This window comes from Alexandromys fortis, unplaced genomic scaffold, assembly GCF_014885135.2.
Source record: "Alexandromys fortis isolate MF-2015 unplaced genomic scaffold, M_Fortis_MF-2015_v1.1 scaffold_40, whole genome shotgun sequence".
Lineage (NCBI taxonomy): Eukaryota > Metazoa > Chordata > Mammalia > Rodentia > Cricetidae > Alexandromys > Alexandromys fortis.
The window spans coordinates 1,931,676-1,952,458 of NW_026067966.1; the positions used below are offsets into that span (position 1 = coordinate 1,931,676).

General features: G+C 43.9%; 1 protein-coding gene across 3 annotated transcripts; it reads left to right on the forward strand.

Moving 5' to 3' along the window:
* The first annotated feature begins 1,775 nt into the window (after positions 1-1,775).
* Positions 1,776-19,406, forward strand: LOC126508856 (proteinase-activated receptor 1-like). Of its 3 annotated transcripts, XM_050154318.1 has the most exons (3): positions 13,956-14,420; positions 15,137-15,688; positions 19,121-19,406. In XM_050154318.1, exons 1-3 carry the CDS (start codon positions 14,414-14,416, stop codon positions 19,141-19,143), a joined length of 582 nt encoding a protein of 193 aa, XP_050010275.1. In that variant the 5' UTR covers positions 13,956-14,413; the 3' UTR covers positions 19,144-19,406. The 3 variants fall into 3 exon arrangements, with proteins under 3 accessions (XP_050010274.1, XP_050010275.1, XP_050010273.1); XM_050154317.1 differs by lacking the exon at positions 13,956-14,420 and adding an exon at positions 1,776-2,076 and having other exon boundaries at positions 15,137-19,406; XM_050154316.1 differs by having other exon boundaries at positions 15,137-19,406.
* Positions 19,407-20,783: the final 1,377 nt, after the last annotated feature.

Consider the following 20,783-nt stretch of genomic DNA (forward strand, 5'->3'; position numbering starts at 1 on the left):
CGCAGGTGGACATGGCGCTGTAGCTGAGAGTGTTACATCTTGCAGGCAACAGGAAGTCAGCTAACAGTACACTGAGGGAAGTTTGGGCAGAAGAAGACCTTAAAGCTCACCTCTACAGTGACACACTCCCTCCAACAAGATCACCCCTCCTCCAACAAGGCCTCCTAATAATGTCATGCCCTTTGGGGGCCATTTTTGTTCAAACTTCCACAATGTCTAAGGAACACAGAGAAACAAAGAGGCAGCCAGATTGCATCACTGTCCAAGGGAGTGCCTTAGTTTCTGAGGAACTGAAAGGCATATAGTGCCCCAGGAGCCGCAGTCTCTAACCTGAAAAACCTATGACACATGCCTCTCAAGACAGCTTGACCCAACCAACTTCATGATTTCTTGTACTCTTGCTCAGTCATGTACAGGCATACATGACTGTATCTGGCTAGTCATGTGTATTTTAACATAATGCATAGATTAGGTCTAGTGCATGCTTGTCCCCCAAACAAATAATGTTTCCATACCATATCTTTTGCTGGAGATGGGGACAGGAAAATTACAGTCAGATCCCCTGGGTGTTCATGGATGGAGTAGGATACAAAGGATGCTGAGACTCTAACTCCCTTATCAGAGGAGAGAGAGAGAGAGAGAGAGAGAGAGAGAGAGAGAGAGACCACAGACAAGATATATGTCACATGTCCTCAGTGCTCATCTTCCAAAGGGGGACACTAAGGGGAAATTCTTACCTTTAAACAATGCCCATCCTGTCATCTGTATCTTCCACTTTTGGAGAACAAGCATATTACTTGAACAACTGCAAAGAGAAAGCCTACACCTATTCAAGGGTCCGAGAATAAGAAAATAAAAATGTAGATTCCAAAAAATAGGAATGTGAGAAATAGAGAAATATAAAGCCTAGGAGAACAAGAGCAGGCTGTCAGCAGCTTGAGGATTAACTATTAACAGTGGGTTACTCTGCTTTACAACCCATAGCTCTATTCACAAGGCCGAAGCATCTCTCTGCAAACTGAGAGCTAGCCTACAGGTATGAACTGAGTCAACTTTATGGAAACAGATATATGACCTCTGGGTTATGCGTTATCCCTGCTATGTGAAACTAGCAGCATCAAAGGGGACAGCACAGGGCTTCAGCAAACACCACTTGGAAGTACCAAGAAAGGCAATAGTTAAGCACAAACACTAGTTTAACTGAAAAACTCTGCTAATGGCAATTGTAAAGTACGGCAATCTGTATCTGAGTTTTACCTTGAGATTGTAAAAATTCCTTTGCCTTTACTATAAAAAGGTGGATTCAGAAACCGGCCTTCGCCACAGCCATACAAAATCTTGTGCCTCATGAAGATTTTTTATTTTGTTTTATTTTTTTTCCTGGATTCTGGTTTCTGGAATAAAGTTTGCTTCTGGTTTATTAGACTTTGGTGGTCTGTCCCCATTTTTGCATGATCCCCCTGGACCCAGCACCTATGAGGGAGAGCCGGTAAGTAATGCTTGTGGGTTTAAAGCAGAGGTGTCGGCAATCAGGAAGTACTGGCAGAGCCTTGCAGAAAGCTCAAACCCCCTTTCTCTTGCCTCCGTTACAACACTGCAGCTGTTGTAACAACTGAGCCTTAAAATCACCAGGTCCAGTGGCTTGAACGTCCCCTGCAATAGTGTGGGGAAGTCATTTCCGCTTCCCTTGGAGACACATTTCTTACTCATCTCTATGTACCATGGAGCTGGTCTGGTGCTGGAAAGGGCACAGAGGCCATGTGCCTTGCCAGAGATGGAGGAGCAGTTCATGTTCCTCCCCTTCCTTAGACAGAAGGTGCTGAACTTTCTTTGAGGAAGTGGCCACAGCAGAGTTGTCCCTGGCTTTCTCAGAAGCCTTGACTCATAGAGTGTGACACCGACTGAAGACACTGGGGAAGTGGCCCTCAAATCTGATGGCTCAGGGAACTTGGTTCCAACGGCTAGGCGCCGGCCATTGGAGATTCTTCCTAGGACTCGCTGCTGTTTCTAACGTCTCTTCCTGGAAAGCACAACTCACTGCTGGTTGGATGCACAGAAAGGCTCTCTGGTGGTGAGGTAAGGTGCAGGGGTCTCATGGCTGGCCAGGCACTGGAAGTCTCGTTCTGATTTCTACTTGAAGTGGAGTCTCAGCTCTGCAGAGCTGACCAGACCTTCTGGAGACACTCACTAAAAAGGACTTGCATTTTAGTGTCTTTTTTTTTTTTTTTTTTTTTTTTTTTTTTTTTTTTTTTTTTTTTTTTTTTTTTTTTTTTTTTTTTTTTTAGTGTCATTTTGAGAGCTATAGTTCCTCAGGGAGTAAAGCAGTTAAGGCACTCTGATGTCAGTAGGAGAATCCATGCAGAGAAGGACCATGTTCATGTTTCCTGTTAATGTATCCACCACACCAGAAATGCCACCGGAGTGAAGGCCTGGTCTGCCTTGTTGGATGTTGTATTCACAGCATCTAAAATAGCCAAAACGTCCGGTGGTGGTAGCGCAGGCCTCTAATACCAACACTCAGGAGGCAAAAGCAGGCAGATCTCTGAGTTTGAGTTCAAAGTCAGTCTGGTCTACAGAATGAGTTTCAGGGCAGCCAGAGCTACAGAGAGAAACTCTGTCTTGAAATCAAACCAAACCAAACAGCCAAAAGTATTCATATACATGATAAGCAGGCCAGCTGGCTGAGTAAGACAAATTTGTAATTTTTCAAGGGTCCTGTCCTGTGGGAATTCTTTAAAAATCTTTAAAAACTAATTCTTATATTTACTTATCTATTGATTGTGTGTGTGTGTGTGTGTGTGTGTGTGTGTGTGTGTGCATGCGTGCCATGGTGTTTGTGAGTCAGTTCCCTCTTTCTAGCATGTGGATCTGGATGTCAGGTTTGGCAGCAAACACCTTTACCTACTGAGCCATCTTACCATCCTTTTTTGTTGTTTTATTTATCTGAGACAAAGTCTCATGAAGCCCAGGTTGGCCTTGAGTTTACTGTGTAGCTAAGGATGACTTTGAACTCCTAATCCTCCTGCCTCCACCTCCAGGGTACTGGGATTGTAGGCATGGTCCTTTGAGGCTGCTGTCCTTGGCTTGCAGATGGCTACCTTCTTCCCACCCCTTCCTATGGTTATTACTCTCAATGTGGGTACTTCAGGAGTCTCTCTAGTTACTTGTTCTAGAAAGAATCAAAGACTCCAGCAAGATTGAACCAGGTACTGGAGGTGCTCACTAGACGACAAATCTCTTTCCATCTATGTCACCCCTCTCTCCTGACAGAGGGATGGGAATTCCACTAGGGTCAGTCTCTGCAGTCACTTGGGAAGAACAGATGATAGGGTGTGCGGAGAGCCCTTGGTATCTGTTCAACGGCAGTCACCAGTGACTTGGGGCACCAGGTTCTAGAGTGTGGGCCCTGGAGTTGGACAGCCACCTGCAAACTCGAGAATCACGATCAGGACCTGATTATCCCCAGCCTGCATTCCTTCCTCCCTCCTTCTCTCCCTTCCTTTTCTTTTCTGGAGAAAATAAAAAGTGAGACAGGACAGAACCGACTTCATAGGTTGTTGCGCATGCGTTGGGGATCTCAGCACTTCCTGAAGCTGCCTTACAGGAAGCCGTGGCTGGGCTGGCGTACGCTACAGTGTTTTGTACAGGTCACCGCCCTTCTTTTGCTTCCTTCCAGACTAGTCTTTGCCCTGAGTTTTGTCTGAAGTCGGGTGTCTGCTGGGGCCTAGCTGTCTGCTCAGAGGTCAGAGGAGTGGGAAATGCTCTCAGCCCATGCTCAGAGTCCCATGTGGACACCAAGACAGCGGTTGCCCTCTGTAAAAGGGCCTGTGTCATCTGCTCCGGTTTCCCTGGTATACGCCCCTGCTCCTGCATCCTGCCTGTGGCATGGATTTCTTTATCCATCTCTTAGGTGATGGACAAGGAGGTTGAGGGTGCTGGTGGCTCTGTACCAGGACAGGTGCTCGGAGTCATTTCTCTAGGATGCTGGTTATAGGGGTTCATGCTCCTTTTTCATCCAGTGTCTTAACTTGGTTGTTTTGAATCATGCGGCAATAAACTCGGGTGCAGACATTTCTGCAGTATGCTGAGATTAGGGGCCATTATTTGGAGATGCATTTACTTAGTTAAATACATTTTTTTTGAGACAGAATTTCATGTAACCTAGGTTGACTTCCAACTTGCTGTACAGCTGAGGACAATCTTGAACATAAGATCTTCCTGCCTCCATCTTCCAGGAGCTGGGGTTAGAAGCATGTGTTGCCACACTTGGTTTTCTATAGCACAGAGGATGGAGCCCGGGACTTTGTGCCTACTGCGCAAGTGCTCTACCGACTGAGCTACACACTCGGTCTTTCAGTTCTTTGTACAGTCTGGACAGACATCTCTGTCCAGATGTCTGACGGGAGATTTACAAAAGAGTGGCCGGTCCTGATTTTGTCAGGGAATTTGTAGACAGAACTCAGAATTCACTGAAGTCTTTGGGCCCCAAAGTCTTATTTCAAAATTGACCCTTTAGGCTGGAAGGAAGCAGGTGTTCCTTATTTTAAATTTTCATAAAAGGACAAGGCCCTAAGAACTGCCACTGAATAGGTTAGTAGATGAAGCAGATTATTTGGGCCCAACCGCCAGAGCTCTTGATATGCAAATGTACCTCTGAGAAGGAATGCAAATGGGATGGGGGGGGGGAGTCGGAGGGAGTCTCTGGATACTAGTTCTAAAGAAATTGTTGATCTTCCTGGGGTCTTGTAATAAGGGCGATAAAACTTTCCTTCCTTTATTCTGCATATTTCCAGCTCCAGTCACACAAAGTGACTAAGCCACTTGCTCTGGTGGCGGTGTCCACGCAGCTAGCCTGCACTTGGGCGGGTTGCCGCCTGGCAGGCCGACTCTCATCAAACCGCTCACTGGCTCACTGCAGGAGGGTGGAGGCATCTCATCTGGGCTCCACCTCACACAGGCACTCTTCTTAATTTTACTCCTAACCGTTTCCTTCTTGCTTACAAAATGGCTTTCACCCTGGGATGCTGGCTCCTTATCTTCTGAATTTGAGGCGTGGCTCTCCCTCGGCACGGGCTGTTAATTTGCTCGGGATCTGCCTTGCTCTTCTAGTCCTGCCTGCATCCCAGCCCTGCTTCACTCTGGATACAATCCTTGAAAGGCTTGATTCAAGTCTCCCTTCCCCAGGAAGACTTCTCTCACTACAGCCAACCAGGGCAGTGGCTTTGATTTCTGTACAACCTGTCGCTGGTTTTCTTACTGGCTTAGTAAAGGAGTAAAGCTAAACGTGATGTTGTTGGTGCCTCATTATTTGATTAAACTGGAATTCACATCATTCACTGAACAATAAGTCTTTGTTAGCTAGCGACTGTTTTACCATCTGTCCCCACACTGTTTAGGATTAGGTATTGTCTGTGCCAGTGCCCAGTAAAGGCCAGTTGAGAACAATGATAAAACAGTGTGTCACGCTGATTCATGTGCTAAACGTATCAGACTAGTGGAGAAACCGCAGTTCCCAGAAGCTATTTTGGATTAGGGGTGGAAGGGGAGGGGCAGCTCAGCCTTGATGGCAGCTGCAACTGCTTTGATTTGGGAGGGGGCGGGTCAAGAACAGATTTTAGAATTTCATTCTACAGATTGCGCAGTGACAGGGCTTGGAGTCCTGCAACACTGTTGGCTAAAGCCCCATCATGGCTGACTGCATGTGTAATGGGGCAGGTTTGTGCCTGACATGGGATACCTCAGGCAGGTACAGGGAGGCCTGCTGAATAGGACAGAGGAAACCAGCAGGGGTGACTGGGATTCTGGGCAAAATGAAGGGTAGCAAGCAGGATCAAATACCAGAGGTAAGTAGCTCATCAATGGGGTAACCCTGGCCATGGTGAGCCCAGGTATGTATGTGTGCACATGCGTGTGTGCCTGTGTGCATGCATGCGTTTTTGCCCAAATCCGAGAAGTTCCCCAAAAGCCAACAAGGTGACCGAGTAAAAGCAAAGAGCCTTTATTTTAAGCAAGTTTGCAAACTCAGTCTCTCCGCGTGTCCAATGTATTGGAATAAACGGAGAGCCTCAAGCTCAGTCAGAGTTGAGTGTTTATAGTAGTAAAGGTGGAGGTGAGGAGTTTCTGAGGTTCAGGACCCCTGATTGTCTGATATTTGTCTAGGGGCATCCTGGTGAGTGTGTGCTGGCAGTGGTGATTGTGTATCTATAGCAGTTGGAATGTTAGGCAGTTCCTTTGGATGGTCTGTTCTTGGGTGGTGCTCAGGTAATCTCAGTTTGTGGTTCTTCCCGCAACCAGGTATTGCTTCAGGGTAAACTACTGAGACTCAGACCTCCATTTAAACTTACTGATGAGTCCTACTTTGACAGGTGATAATGGCTGGAAGTAAACAACTTCCTTTGGGTGCTCTGTTTATATTTAGCTTATCATGACTGGCTCTTACAGTTCCCCCTTCACAAGCACCAATAACAGGACCCAATCTTGGGTCCTGCTTGCCCCTGGTTTTAAGGAGGTATGGAATTACTTAAATTAACAAATCCATTAATTGACAACTCTGGACCTAGTTTTAGTATATCAACAAGCACTATAGGTAGTTAGTATCTTGTCCCCCATGTCAGGGAGTTCCCCCTTGTCTCAGCCTTTCAACCTATTTTGGGCAGGGAGCAGAAGACGGTGTGTTTCTTTCTGCAGCTACTTCAAGTTGACATTGGGGTGTTGTTATCCAGGTCCAATTAGGTTGAAAGGCCAGCCAAAGGTAAGGAGGAAATTTAGGCAGTGGGGCACTCATCAGACTTCGTTGAAGGAACAGGGAGCGTTCATATCAGCTGGATTGGTCTACATTAGCTTTCAGGAAGTTCAGGGCTTGCCACCATTCAGAGCAGGTTGTAGTCAACAACTGATGCTTAGATGCATCTGCCAGTCAAGTGGAAGCCTATTGAGATAAGTTTAAACTAGGAACAGAAGTTAAAATTTAGAAAAAGAGCAGATATCAGGTGTCTGTAAACAGAAGGAATAGACTCATACCTTTGAGTCCTAGCAAAAACTACAGATTTTGGTTAGAAGCATGTATATTTTTCTGCTGTCCAGAGAAATGTATGGTAGCTTTAGAATGGGCTAACAAGTTGGCTATAGTTTTGTGGAAGAATCTGGATACTTTTTGTTGTTAAGCTGATACTATAACTGCCCTAGCCATTAATACTATCAGAGATCTCAGAAGGATAAATAAAGTATATCTGAGTACAGACCAAATAGTTTCCAAATCTATTAAAAATGACATAGACCAGAGTCCATATACAGTTAGTCATATCCAGGTCTCCATTGCATTGGAGGCAGAAATATCCAGAACAGCAGTCTTACTGTCTGAGCCAGACCCATAAGGTGATTTTTTTTTTTTCCTGTGGAAGAGGGACATGGAAAAGACTGACCTTATTTTGTCTAGGCAAAGGTGGTGCTGTTTGTCCACAGTCTGGACTGGGTCCTGGCAGCAAAGGTGTTGCACTGGGACATCTCGCTCGCACAGTGGTCAGCGTTGTCATAATCCAGGTGGAGACATCATGGTGTCTCATAATATTCTCTGGAGACCTTGGGTTACTGCTAGGATCTCAGACTCTCTGTCTAATATAATACGTTTTTAAATCATTATTTTAAATGACATATTCGGCAGGTCTCTGAAGTATGAGGGGCTGCCTAGGTATGTCTGATGAGACAAATTTTGTTTCCTCATTCTTTGTTTTAAGTTTGACTTTGAAAACATATACAGGAACTAAATAAGGCTTATTCCTGTAACAAATCATATCAGTACTTTAAAGATGACTGACTAACTTGCATTTCCTAACAGTCTATAATAAGTTAGCAGCTTTTACAAGACTAGAACTCCACACTCTGTAATGATTTTGAATTAAAACTAATAAAGAAACTGAATTAGTCATTCCGAGGGTAAACACAGAACAAGTTTGTATCTAGCTGTTAATGCTGTCTCCTGCAAAGGCAAGGAAGGGGTCCCAGAGTGAAATGGGAACAGGAGGGAGACTAAGAGCTAGCATTGCCCTAGGGCAAACTGAGACTCAGGCCTACCTTCCAGCTGATCTATAGAGCCCATCTTGGCAGGTGTGTGCCAAGTTGCCCTGGGAAAGCTGCCCTGAGTCCTACATTTTTCCCCCTTCACAGGTACCGATGACAGAACTCAGTCATGGGTCCTATCTGTCCAGGGGCTCAAGGGAGTGATACTAGAACCTCAATACCATCAGTCGAACAGTATTAATCTGTTCTCGAACAAAAGCCATCACTCTGTTGATAAGAAGCAAGATCATTTGGGCCTGTTAGAGCTGGAAGCAAGGTCGTTAACCAAAGAGACCAGCTGAATAAATTTTCATCCAGCTTTTGTGTGAGCATTCTGTTCTCTATCATTAACAAGGCCATTGAATCTCTAATTACCCCAGAGTGATTGACATAGAAACAACATTCTTTCCCCAGAAGAGGAGGTCCAAATCTCTTAGTATCGATACAAAAATTTATGACTCAGTTTATCCAAATAGCTTAAACCCAACAAAGTTAGCAAAGATAAGGAGACTAAACATACATTTTTAAGTCTGAGTAGACCATGAACAAGAAAAAATATTTTTAAACCATTAGTTAATATTTTTAATGCTTTTACCTTTTAATATAGTTTTCCATGTTACAGTGACCCTCCCATTACAGATATTCTCCTGTTGTTATTTTACAACTGCAGTTTTGCCTATGTTGTGAATCTCAATTCAAATATCTGACATGCAGGTGGTCCTAGACTACCCTTATAAAACAACCTCCAAAAGATTGAGATTCAGGCTTGGATGCTGTTCCAAGCCCTTTATCAAACTGCTTAGGTCATTGTCTTCTGCATCACAAGAAATGAACATTTCCATTTCTGGTTAGATTTTGGTGCTTATGGCTCTGACCATAATTTTTAGCCTTTTGTTTTAAGTTCAAATATTAACAATATAAAACATAATATAAAACATTTTTATAGTACCGATACCTCACAGCTTTATAAATTTATTTATTTTTTTCCCTAAAAAATTAAAATCTCTTAAATGTATTTCTGCAGTATTAAGAATATCAAAAATAAAGTACTTCTTTGGTCCCACCCTTGACAGCATATCCACAGCCTGTCTTTTAGATCTCAGCCTGCTCCATTTCACTGTAGCTGGTACTTCTGGTGACTACCACCTGGCACTGGCATTTCTAAAATACTAAGGTCCATTGTTGCAACTGCACAATTTTTGGGACTCTAGTCCTGCCATACATTTGTAAACCTTAGCTGTTTTTTCACCTGGGTGACTCTTAAATTAACAAAGTCTAGCTGGCAAAGCAACGTACATTTGAGTATAAAAACATTGAGGTGCAGCTTTAATACTTTAAATTATATATATGTAAAACCTTTTTAGAACGGGACATGAGTCATTATGTAAAAATCTATCACAATGCAAACTATCTTGGAGATTGGTTAGGCCCACTCCACGTGGTCATCTTTAATCAAGACGGTGAAATCATGTGGCATCCATTTTCTTTAACTGTAGCAAAATGACAATCCAAAATTTAAAATGGAATTATGTCTTATGGTTTCTCTAAAATTACCCATGCATAGATTTTAAGTAAATAAAACATGGGTCTAACAAAGGAAGAGCCATAATTCAATTCTAGAGCCAGCTTTTCAATTAAAAAACAGCATATAGCAGTCTTAACATTATCTATACCAAAAAGTCATCTGAATTTCTGCTAACCCAAATTTAGTAATAAGATCTCAATGATAAATTTTTTGAAGTCAGGCCTGTAAATGTGGCCACAGCAATGATGGGTGGCAGAGACAGCAAAAATAGCCAGACCATTTCTGTCTCAGCTCCATGCTTGCAAGAAAACTTACATAGACAAACTTCTCACCAAAATAAGCATATTCAGTATTTGCATGTATGAGAAGCCACAGCAAACATAGTTTATATCCCCTTTTGACCTTTTATAGTTTTCTATATTTCTTTAATTTATTTTTTCTCTCTTTATTTTTTTAGTCTCCTGCTTTTTTTCTCATTTTCCAGACAACATACCAAAATTTTCTCATTTTTCAAACAACATAAAAACTCTTACCAAAGTTTTTCTTGTGGTTTCCCTCAGTGGTGTATGATATATTGTATGGCTACAATATTTTAAACAAGAACAGAAACATGCATATTCTATAACAAAAAACCTTTAAATTTACATCACATAAAATCCTGTACCAGCGTGAAACATTTGAGACCAACAGTAGTTTTTTTTTCTATACATTAAGCAGTAATAAGTTGTAACCAACCCCTCTAAATGATGACAGATATTTATAACACATTGGATCTGAATGATCAAGACAGCTCTGGTGGAGGGAAGTCTGGCTACAGTGTCACAGCATGGCCAGAGTCCTTGGCCTACGGAGCCAAACCTTAGTCAGGTTTGACCAGAAGTTGAGGCATGCAGCCCCCAGGGCAGGTGGAGGGAACTCATCCACCAGCATGGGAGGAGGCAAGGTGATATTCAACATGGGGGGGGGGAAGACCGTTAACCTCTCTAAGCCATAGCAATTAATCCCAGATTCTCTCTGTTTAGTGTTTGAAATGCTATTGGGGTACATCTGCCCCCTACATCTGTGGCTGGCAGCCTTGCTACATTGCAATAACAAAGCTGCATAGCCCAGCCACCCATCCACACAAGCACACTGCCCCGCAGCCTTGTGCTTGGGGCCAAGGCTGGCTCCTTTTAATGAAATGTTGAAGGCAGCAAGGAAAATATACCCCTATGCTTATGGCCCTGTCTCTAAAGTCCTGTAAGTGATCACAATATCAAAATCAAAAAAGTCATGATTTGAGTCTCCCATATCGTCAGTGTCAGTCTAAGTCAGGACAAAAACACAACAACACACAGGACTATGGCACCAAACCAAACTAAAGATGACAGCCTCAAAGTGTTTTGAGGGTATGACCCGCCCCTCTATCGAACTGAGACCACTATCTGCCTGTCTCTCAACAGAACTGAGACTGCTATCTGTTTGTGATGGAGGAAGGTCATTGGTAATAAACAAACTGCCTTGGCCCATTTTGATAGGTCATCCCTTAGGTGGGTGGAGTAGGCAGAACAGAATGCTGGGAGGAAGAGGAAGTGAGCTCAGACTCGATAGCTCTCTGCTCTGGGGAAGACGCCTCAGACAGACGCTATGCTCCCCTCTCCAGGGCAGACGCGATAGCTCTGCTCTCTGGGGCAGATGCAATGAACTCCGACCCAGGATGGACATAGGCCAGAATCTTCCCGGTAAGCGCACCTTGGGGTGCTACACACATTATTAGAAATGGGCTAGTCCAGGTGAGAGAGTTAGCCTCGAAGAGGCTAAATATAACGGGCCAAGCAGTGTTTAAAAGAATACAGTTTGTGTGTTGTTATTTCGGGGCATAAGCTAGCCAAGCAGCCAGGAGCCGGGGTGCTGGGGATGCAGCCCCGCCGCTCCTATTACAACATGTGTGTCTCTCAACAAACGGAGACCGCTACCCAGGTGTCTCTCTACAGAATTGAGACTGCTACTGGCGTGTCTCACCAGAGGGAACCACCCTTTGCAGAAGGGCCCTGGGGAATGTCTCCTCCAGGCACCCTGCCTGTGATCTTAGATCGCTACAGGCTCTTACGGTTCCTGGGCCAGCTCACAGAAAGACATGAGACACAGACATGAGACATGAAACAAAACACAGAAAACTTACCAGCCTGTTGAAGGCTTTATGGGTGGTAGTCCTAGTGGGCTTGGGGGATCTGGTATGAGCCCCCAAATGTTATACCCAAATTGGTAAAGTCTCCCAAAAGCCAACAAGGAGACTTGAGTTCTGTATGTAAAAGCAAAGAGCCTTTATTTTATGCAAGTTTGCAAAGTTGGTCTCTCCGCATGTCCAATGTGTTGGAATAAACGGAGAGCCTCAAGCTCAGTCAGAGTTGAGTGTTTATAGTAGTAAAGGTGGAGGTGAGGAGTTTCTGAGGTTCAGGACCCCTGATTGGCTGACATTTGTCTAGGGACATCCTGGTGAGTGTGTGCTGGCAGGTGATCCTATCTACAGCATTAGATTAGGCATTTTCTTTGGATGGTCTGTTCTTGGGTGGTGCTCAGGTAATCTCAATTTGTGGTTCTTCCTGTAACCAGGTAAACTTTAGGGTAAACTACTGAGACTCAGACCTCCATTTAAACTTATTGATGGCTGAGTTCTACTCTGGCAGGTGATAATGGTTGGAAGTAAAGAACTTTCTTTGGGTGCTCTGTTCATATTTAGCTTATCATGACTGGCTCCTACGTGTGTGTGTGTGTGTGTGTGTGTGTGTGTGTGTGTGTGTGTGTGTGTACACATGTATTGTTGGGAGGTTCTAATTAACAAGAAGTTCTTGACTACTGTCTATTCGGCCAACAGTAGCCTATCTGGGACTCAGAGTCTAGTTGCAGGATATAAGAGAGAGAGAACTTGGTAGAAGAGAGCTGGTTCTATACTAGACAGATGGGGTGTTAGCAGTGAGGCAAGCCTGGCTCCGCCCCTTGAGGCCCTGACAGAATGGTCACTCCTGCATCATGCCTGTGTGCACAGCAGATAGTAAGTACCCTGTCCCTTTAAAAGGCAAAATTTTGCCTATCTCTATTCTTCCTCTTCCTCTTTCTCTTGCTTTCCCTCCAGCCCTCCCTCTCTCTCTTCTCTCTTCTGCTGCTCCTGGTCCCAGAGGCTGGTCTCTTCCCTCCCATTTCCCCTTCTCTCAATAAACTGCCCACTTAACTCCTGAATGCATGGTGTGTCTGTCTCTCACCTGGCAAGGTCCCTTGTGGGCAGAATCATCACATGAGGTTCTGTTCAGGTCAGCAAGGGAGAGTGAAATCATACAACAGGTTCTGGGGTAGAGGTGGGATTGATGCTGTGGGCCCAGGCTCAGAGTTGCTCCTTAAAGATGTGAGTGAGGTTCACTCCATAGAGCAGTGGTTCTCAGCCTTCCCAATGCTGTGGCTCTTTAACACAGCTCCTCATGTTGTAGTGACCCCCAACCATAAAATTATTTCATTGCTCTTTCTCTTTCTCTTTCTCTTTTTTTCTTTCTTTCTTTCTTTCTTTCTTTCTTTCTTTCTTTCTTTCTTTCTTTCTTTCTTTCTTTCTCTTTTTTATACAGTATTCTGCCTGCATGTGTCCCTGCAGGCCAGAAGATGGCACCAGACAGATGATTGTGAGCCACCACATGGTTGCTGGGAATTGAACTCAGGACCTCTGGAAGAGCACTCAGTGCTCTTAACCTCTGAGTCATCCCTCCAGCCATGTGTTCCTATTTCATAAAACTGTAGTTTTGCTACTGTTATGAATCATAATAGAGATATTATCTGATATGTGACCTCCCCCAAAGGGGTCACAACCCACAAGTTGAGAACCACTGTCATGATTCTGTTAGCGGCATAAAGGTTATGGGTTTTGTTCATGTGATTCTTCCAGTCATGGGTGCAGTGGTTTCCAAAGAACAATTAGTGTGTGTGTGTGTGTGTGTGTGTGTGTGTGTGTGTGAGAGAGAGAGAGAGAGAGAGAGAGAGAGAGAGAGAGAGAGAGAGAGAGAGAGAAACAGAGACAGAGACACAGAGAGAGCGATATCGATCTTTGGGAATAGAGAATTAAGAAGGAAGTCCTATGTTTATTTATTTACTTAAGACAAAATCTTACTGTGTAGCTCAGGCAGGCCTTTGAATCACTACACCCAACCTAATACTGAGGGACTCTGGATTAGGATTTTCTTTTCTTTTTCTTTTCCTTCCTTCCTTCCTTTCTTTTTTTCTTTTTCTTTTTCTTTTTTTTCTTTTTTCTTGAGACATGGTCTTACTATGTATCCTGGCTGGCCTGGAACTTACTGTGTAGACCTGGCTGACCCGAACTCACATAGGTCTGCCTCTGCCTCCCAAGTGTGGGCATTAAAGGCATGTGCCACAATACCCAGTTTTTGTGTAGGACAGTGGCTTTCAACCTTCCTTACATTTTGACCCTTTAATACAGTTCTTCATATTATGGTGACCTCCAACCATAATATTTTTTTGCTGCTTTATAACTACAATTTTGCTACTGTTATGAATCATAATGTAAATATATGTGTTTTCTGGTGGTCTTGGGTGACCTTTTAAGGGGCTAAGTATGACCCACATATTGAGAACCATTGCTCCACACCTTTCTTCTCACACCCCCTCTCTCTGCTTTGTCTCTCCCTTCGTTCTTCCTTCCAGAGTCTCATATATTCCAGTTTTGCCTCAGACTTACTGTGTAGCCAAGCCAAGGATGACCTTAGACTTTGGATTGCTGTGTCCAGGGTGTGATTACAGGCATGTGTTACCATATCTGCTTTAGTTGGTGCTGGGATCAAGCCCAGGACTTTGGGCATGGAAGGTAAGCCCTCTATTAGCCATGATGATTCCCCAGCGCCAGGCCTCTGTCTCACAGGTTCTGCCATCTCCCAATAGGGCCATCTCGGGGTCTAACGTTTTAGCACACGGGCCTCTGGGGGACTCTCAAGCCTATAGCTTTCCTAAGCTTCATTTTCTCGTTAGTAAAAAGTGCACAATAAAACCACCATGTGAGGCATGAGACACACACAGGGGAACTGAGGAGAGATAATACTATGAAAATAGTTGGTTTTCTAAAAAGTACCCATGACCACCTGCGACTGTAGTCCACTTCTGTTAGTCTCCTCCTCTTGTCTTAGGGACCTAAAGGAGCAAAGGCCCTGGGCTAATGACTTGCCCACCCTCCTCCTTAGATCTTTGCATGTATTATCTCAACACATGCTTAGCAAAAAGTCATTTGGCTTTATGGTCCTGATGGAAAAGGACACACAGGCATCAGCTTGGCTCTTGCCCCAAACTTGAGCCATTGAATACTCAGGATATACCGTCCAGCCTTCTTTCCTATGACTTACCCAGATGCCTCTTCCCTAAGTAAAGGAAGCCCTGCACGATTTCTCCAGCTTCCTCGAGCCCCATCAATACTATCTAAAATCATCATCCCCTTGAAGAAAGTACCATGTAGTCCTTGCACAAACCGGAGCTGGAAAGCACGCAAGGAGCTTCAGGCCGAGACACCCATTTCTGTCTTCTCTCTTCCAGGAGCCAAGTCAGCCCCGAAGACCATGAACTTATCCATTGAGCACTGCAACGTATCTGACTGGTTGAGACTGGAGGCCACGGTGAAGGCCTCTGTGTATGTGGTGGCTTTCTCCATTGCCACATCCATTACCGTTGTCATTATCGCAATAGTGTCCCAGGATCTGCAGCTGAGGAAAGAGGTCCGACTGGTCCTCCTCTGTCATCACCTGCTGTGCATCTCTTCCTACTGTGGCCTGGGGGTTGTCTTCCAAGGAATGCGGGCCTTGCTGGCCAACAGCCCCCTGCTGCTGTGCTGGCTGGTATTTGGGGCACAGCTATGTGTGGGAGAAGGGATCCTCCTTACTCTGGCCTTGATGGCGCTCAACACTTACCTGGCCATTTGTTATCCCCTGAACTCTCCATCCTTTGTAGAGTCTGCTAAGTACAGGATTCTGACTGGGACCTGGACCGCTGTTCTACTCAAGAATGTTGGCTTATTCCTCCTAGAGGCCACTAGCCCTCCTCCAGCCTCTGTTTTCCAGTCTGCCCCGCTCTGTCCTGTCATCTTGAACGGTACGCCTGCCAGAGTCATCGGCATGCTTTTCCTTGCTCTTCCTTTATGTGTCATCCTTGTGTGTTACTGTCTGATATACCGAGAAGGGAAGCGGGCTGGCCATTTTAATAGATCAAACATCAGGGCCAGGAGAACTGTCCTCGTTCATCTACTGCAGATAAGCTTACATGTCATCCCCACGCTCATAGTCATAGGTTTGGGAAAGCGGTGTGGGGTGTTTTTCTTTACTCTAAATCTGGTGCTTTTTGGTGTCTTTGCATTTGCACAGTGTTTCAACCCTCTGGTATATGGGCTATGCAGCAGAGACCTGCAGAGAAAACTGTACTCTTGGCTGCACTGTCAGAAGAACCAGCAGGGGACTGGCTTAAACAAAGATTTAGCTCTTCCTAGTAACTCCAGACTTAATATGGGTGTGAGGGCTGAGGACTTGCCTTGCATTCAGCCCCAAACTGTGGCTGTGCTTTGATTTTGAAAGCAGTGAGACTTCTCGACTGCACCTTGGTGAGGTCAGCTAGTGCCTTTGACGCTAAACCCAGATGAGCACTTTCTGATGAGTCTGAGTATGACAGCTGAAAGAGCCGAATCTAGGAGTCACATGATAATGGAGTCACTGAAAAGGCTGGGGTAAACAGAAGTCAGGGTCCCGCAGACTGGTGTCATGTTAAGGTAGGCGAAGAGCCCAAGAGCCGTATGCTCTGGGCACTCACATCTTGACAACTTTGTTCTGTCAGTAGAAAAAGCAACAAGATGGCTTCTACCCACATAGTCTCCTGTAAATGGTGGTACCTAATTGGTTATAGAGACCCTAAAAGCAAGGGAGTCTGGGAAATGTAGTTTCTAGTTTTACTGATTTGGCAGTAGGAGAAGTTACCTCCCAAGGAGTGAGAACTGAATGAGCCAACTTATGGGCCCCTCTCTTACTACATTTAGTTTTATTTACATATTATAATGATAACAGAAACAAACAAAAGACACTATTGGGCATTATGTTTCTCCCACTCTACAAGCCATTTTATACTCTGTCAGATTCTCACAACAATATGTAACGTAGACATAATTACTCTTGATTTACAAATGAGAACAATGGAGTTTGAGGAAAGAACTTCTAAGCCTCAGAGGTTCTAAATCTTTCAATTTACATAACATTTTCTGCATTTGTTTGGTACAGGGTAATCATTTTTCTTAAAAAATTAAAAATATTTAGTGTGTGTGTCGGCGGGGGGGGGGGTAGGAGGTCAAGGACAACTGTTAGAGCTTGATTCTCTCTTCCGCTTTTACATAGGTTCCTTTATGTGGTCATCAGGTTTTCGAGGCAAATACTTTACCTGCTGAGCTACCTTGCCAACCCAACTTTTTCATTTTTGAGAGCCCAAACCAATTGCTTGAGAAAGCCAGGCCTTGACTCTCCACTTTGCTTTGGGTCTGGAGTTCTGCTACGGAGGAGATTCTCTTTCTTATCTGTCACTTATCCAGCACATTTCCTTCTTATGCATCACGCCTACGATGTTTTACCGTCTTGAGGCCATTCTTATTTTCATACTCCAGAGCTTCTGTGCCGTGTCTATACTCTTCCTTATTCCATACTCCAGAGCCTCTTCCTTGGTTTAAGTGCTCCTCTTGCCTCCTCCATCCGCTCCTCTCAAGTTTGAGAGATAGAGTACTTGGACATGCTAGGCAGATGCTCTTCCACTGACCTATAGTACTCCAGTCCTCAGTTGCTTGTCTCCTCTTTTCCTAGTTCAAATGCTAAGAAACAAAGCTTCACCGTTTTTTTCAGGAGACTCTGGATTTTATTTCCCTTGCCTCTCAGTACCTAGCAAAGTGCCTGGTAGACTTCAGGCACTCAGATGCTGAAATAGAACCACTAACCAGGAAGAGATGCCTTTCTATAAACCCTTTTCTTTTTTCCTTTTTGGTTTTTGAGACAGAATTTCTCTGTGTAGCCCCAGCTGTCCTGGAACTCACTTTGTAGACTAGATTGGTCTCAAACTCAGAGATCTGCCTGCCTCAGTCTGTAGACAGAAGTTTCTGTCTTGCCTGGTCTTGTAGCCATTCAGTCCCAACAAAACACACAGAGGCTTATATTAATTATAAATGGTTGGGCCTATTAGCTCAGGCTTATTTTTAACTATCTCTTACAACTTAAATTAACCCATAATTCTTATTTATGTTTAGCCACATGGCTTGGTACCTTACTTAAGAGGCATTCTTATCTTGATTCCTCTGCATTTGGCTGGTGACTACAGACTAAACCTTTCCTCTTTGCAGAATTCTCCTAGTCTGGTCATCCCACCTATACTTCCTGCCTGGCTACTGGCCAATCAGCATTTTATTAAACCTATACAAATGACAAATCTTTACAAGATACAAGAACATTATCCTGCAGCATCTGCCTCCTAAGTTTTGGGATTAAAAGTTTATACCGCAACCAGTTGATGCCTTTCTATAAACTCTTACATCACAAAAGCCAGTCTTTTTGCACTGACATATTAAACAGTCTGAGAATAAAGAATTTTTTAGGACTAGAGAAATGGCTCAACAGTTAAGAGTACATATTGCTCTTGCAGAGGAACTACGGGTTCAGTTCCCAGCACTCACATTAAGCAACCCATAAACTCCTGTAACTCTAGCTCCTGAGGACCTGACACTTTCTTCTAGACTCCATGGGCACATCACTCACTCTCATAGGCACACATATATAAACATAATTAAAAATAATAAAAATAGGCTAGCCTTTAAACCATATACACACAAACAACAAAAACAGACCCAGAAGACTGGATCGACATACATTTGTGCATACATATATACATATTGTATGCATGTGTATTAGTCAGTATTCTATTGCTGTGAAGAGACACCATGACCATGGCAAGTCTTCTAAAGGAAAGCATTTAATTGGGGGTAGGCTTACACTTTAGAGGTTTAGTCCATTATCAGCACGGCAGAAAGCATGGCATCAGGCAGCAAGACAAGGTGTTGGAGAAGAAGCTGAGAATTCTACATCTGGATCTTCAGGCAGCAGGAAGAGAAAAAGATACTGGGCCTAGCTTGAGCTTCTGAAACCCCAAAGCCCACCCCAGTGACACGCTTCCTCTAACAAGGCTACACATCCTGATCCCTGTCAAGTAATATCATTCCCTAACAGCCAAGAATTCAAATACAGGAGCCTATGGGGGCCATTCCTATCTAAACCACTAACTATAGCATGCAACAACAATAATCAAAGAGAAGGCATCCATCAACTTGAAATGGGGGAAACATGAGTGGGGCTTAAGGGAGGGTATCTGTGAGGGACTGGAGGAAGGAAAGGCAGGGGGAAGTGATTCTATTTAAATTAAAAACATTAAAAATAATAATATGGGCGGGGAGGGAGAATGATTGTAAGAGCCAGAGGAACAGGGAGTTTGCTATGAGCTTGTGTCTCCCAGGAATGTCAAAACTATGTCCATGAAGTCTCATCTCACTGACATGACTGCCTAAACATGAACTGAACAAGGACATCTGGCGTGCCAACATTCACAGGCAAAGCCAGGAGGCCTCAGCCCCACACAAAGAACTACAAGCAACTAAGAAATGCTAAGAGGAGGAGAACTAGTCTTCCCCAGGAAGAGTGCACCAAATGGTTGTCAGCCTGAAAACATACATATATAATTAACATTATATGTAAACTTGAAAAGGAGCAAAGAGGGGTGTATGGGGGAGGTTAGAGGGAGGAAAGGGAATAGGAACTGATGCAATCATATTATAATCTCAAAAATAATTAAAAATGATAAAAACAAATATTTTAAGATGCCTCTCTCTCTTTTTTTAACCCAGAAAGTCAAAGAAGAACAAAAGCTGACCACACTTAACTCAATTGTAATTCCTAGATTTAATGACTTTTGCTATTAACATTAGTGGGTAGCTTTATACCTTCAAATGCAAATTTAATGTTTTTCAAATTGGGAATATATGGTATAAAATTTAAAAGGTTGGCAATGATATGGGTGGAAAAAACATCTCCTCCCCTGTTGTGGATTGAAAGAAAATGGCCCCCAAAGGGAGTGACACTATTAGGGGTCTGGACTTGTTGGAGGAAGTATGTCACCATGGAGGTGGGCTTTGAGGTCTCATATGTGCTCAAGCCATGCCCGATGTCTCAGACCACTTCCTGTTGCTCATGAGGTAAGATGTAAGAACTCTAAGCTCCTTCTCTAGCACCATGTCTGCTTCTATGCTACTGTGTTTCCCGCCATGATAATAATAAGCGAAACCTCTGAACTGTAAGCAAGCCAGTAAGCAGCTCCCCTCCATGGTTTCTGTATCAGTTCCTGCCTCTAGGTTCCAGCTCTGCTTAAGTTCCTGTTCTGACTTCCTCCAGTGGTGGACTATCACCTGGAAGTGTAAGCCAAATAAACCCTTTCCTCCCTAACTTGATATTTGGTCACGGTGTTTGTTGCAGCAATAGAAACCCTAACTAAGGCATCTGAATTTGCTTAGTTCTTCATTCTCTTCTCTTAGCCAATAACTTATGATTTTTGTGTGTGGCTTCCTCAAGAGATGATCTACAGAGAGAAAACTACTGGTAATTTCTCATTCATAAGATAATTTTATTCCTATTACATTTTTATTTTAGTTTTTGTTTCTTTTTGAGACAAATGACGCTTTGGCTGGCCCAGAACTTCCTATGCAGATCAGGATGGCCTTGAGTTCAGATACCCACCTGTATTTAGTTAGTGAATGCTGAGATTAAAGGTATGTGCCACCATGTTCAGCCTCATTTGTAAGATAATTTAAGTCTTAATAACATGAATTTGGATCAGAAAAATGTTTACCTTGGTGATTATAATGGCAACTTATGTCATGAGTGACAGGTTGCAATGAGAGCCAGGATCGATTTAGGATGTAAAATTCCCAGTCAGGCATAGTTGGCACACACCTTTAATCCCAACACTCAGGAGGCAGAGGTACGCCATCTCTGGTCTGCAGAGCAAGTTCTGAGGCAGCCAGGGCTATGCAGGGAAACCTCATCTCAGAGAGAGAGAGAGAGAGAGAGAGAGAGAGAGAGAGAGAGAGAGAGAGAGAGGGGTGAAACCCCTTGCAACCCAAATA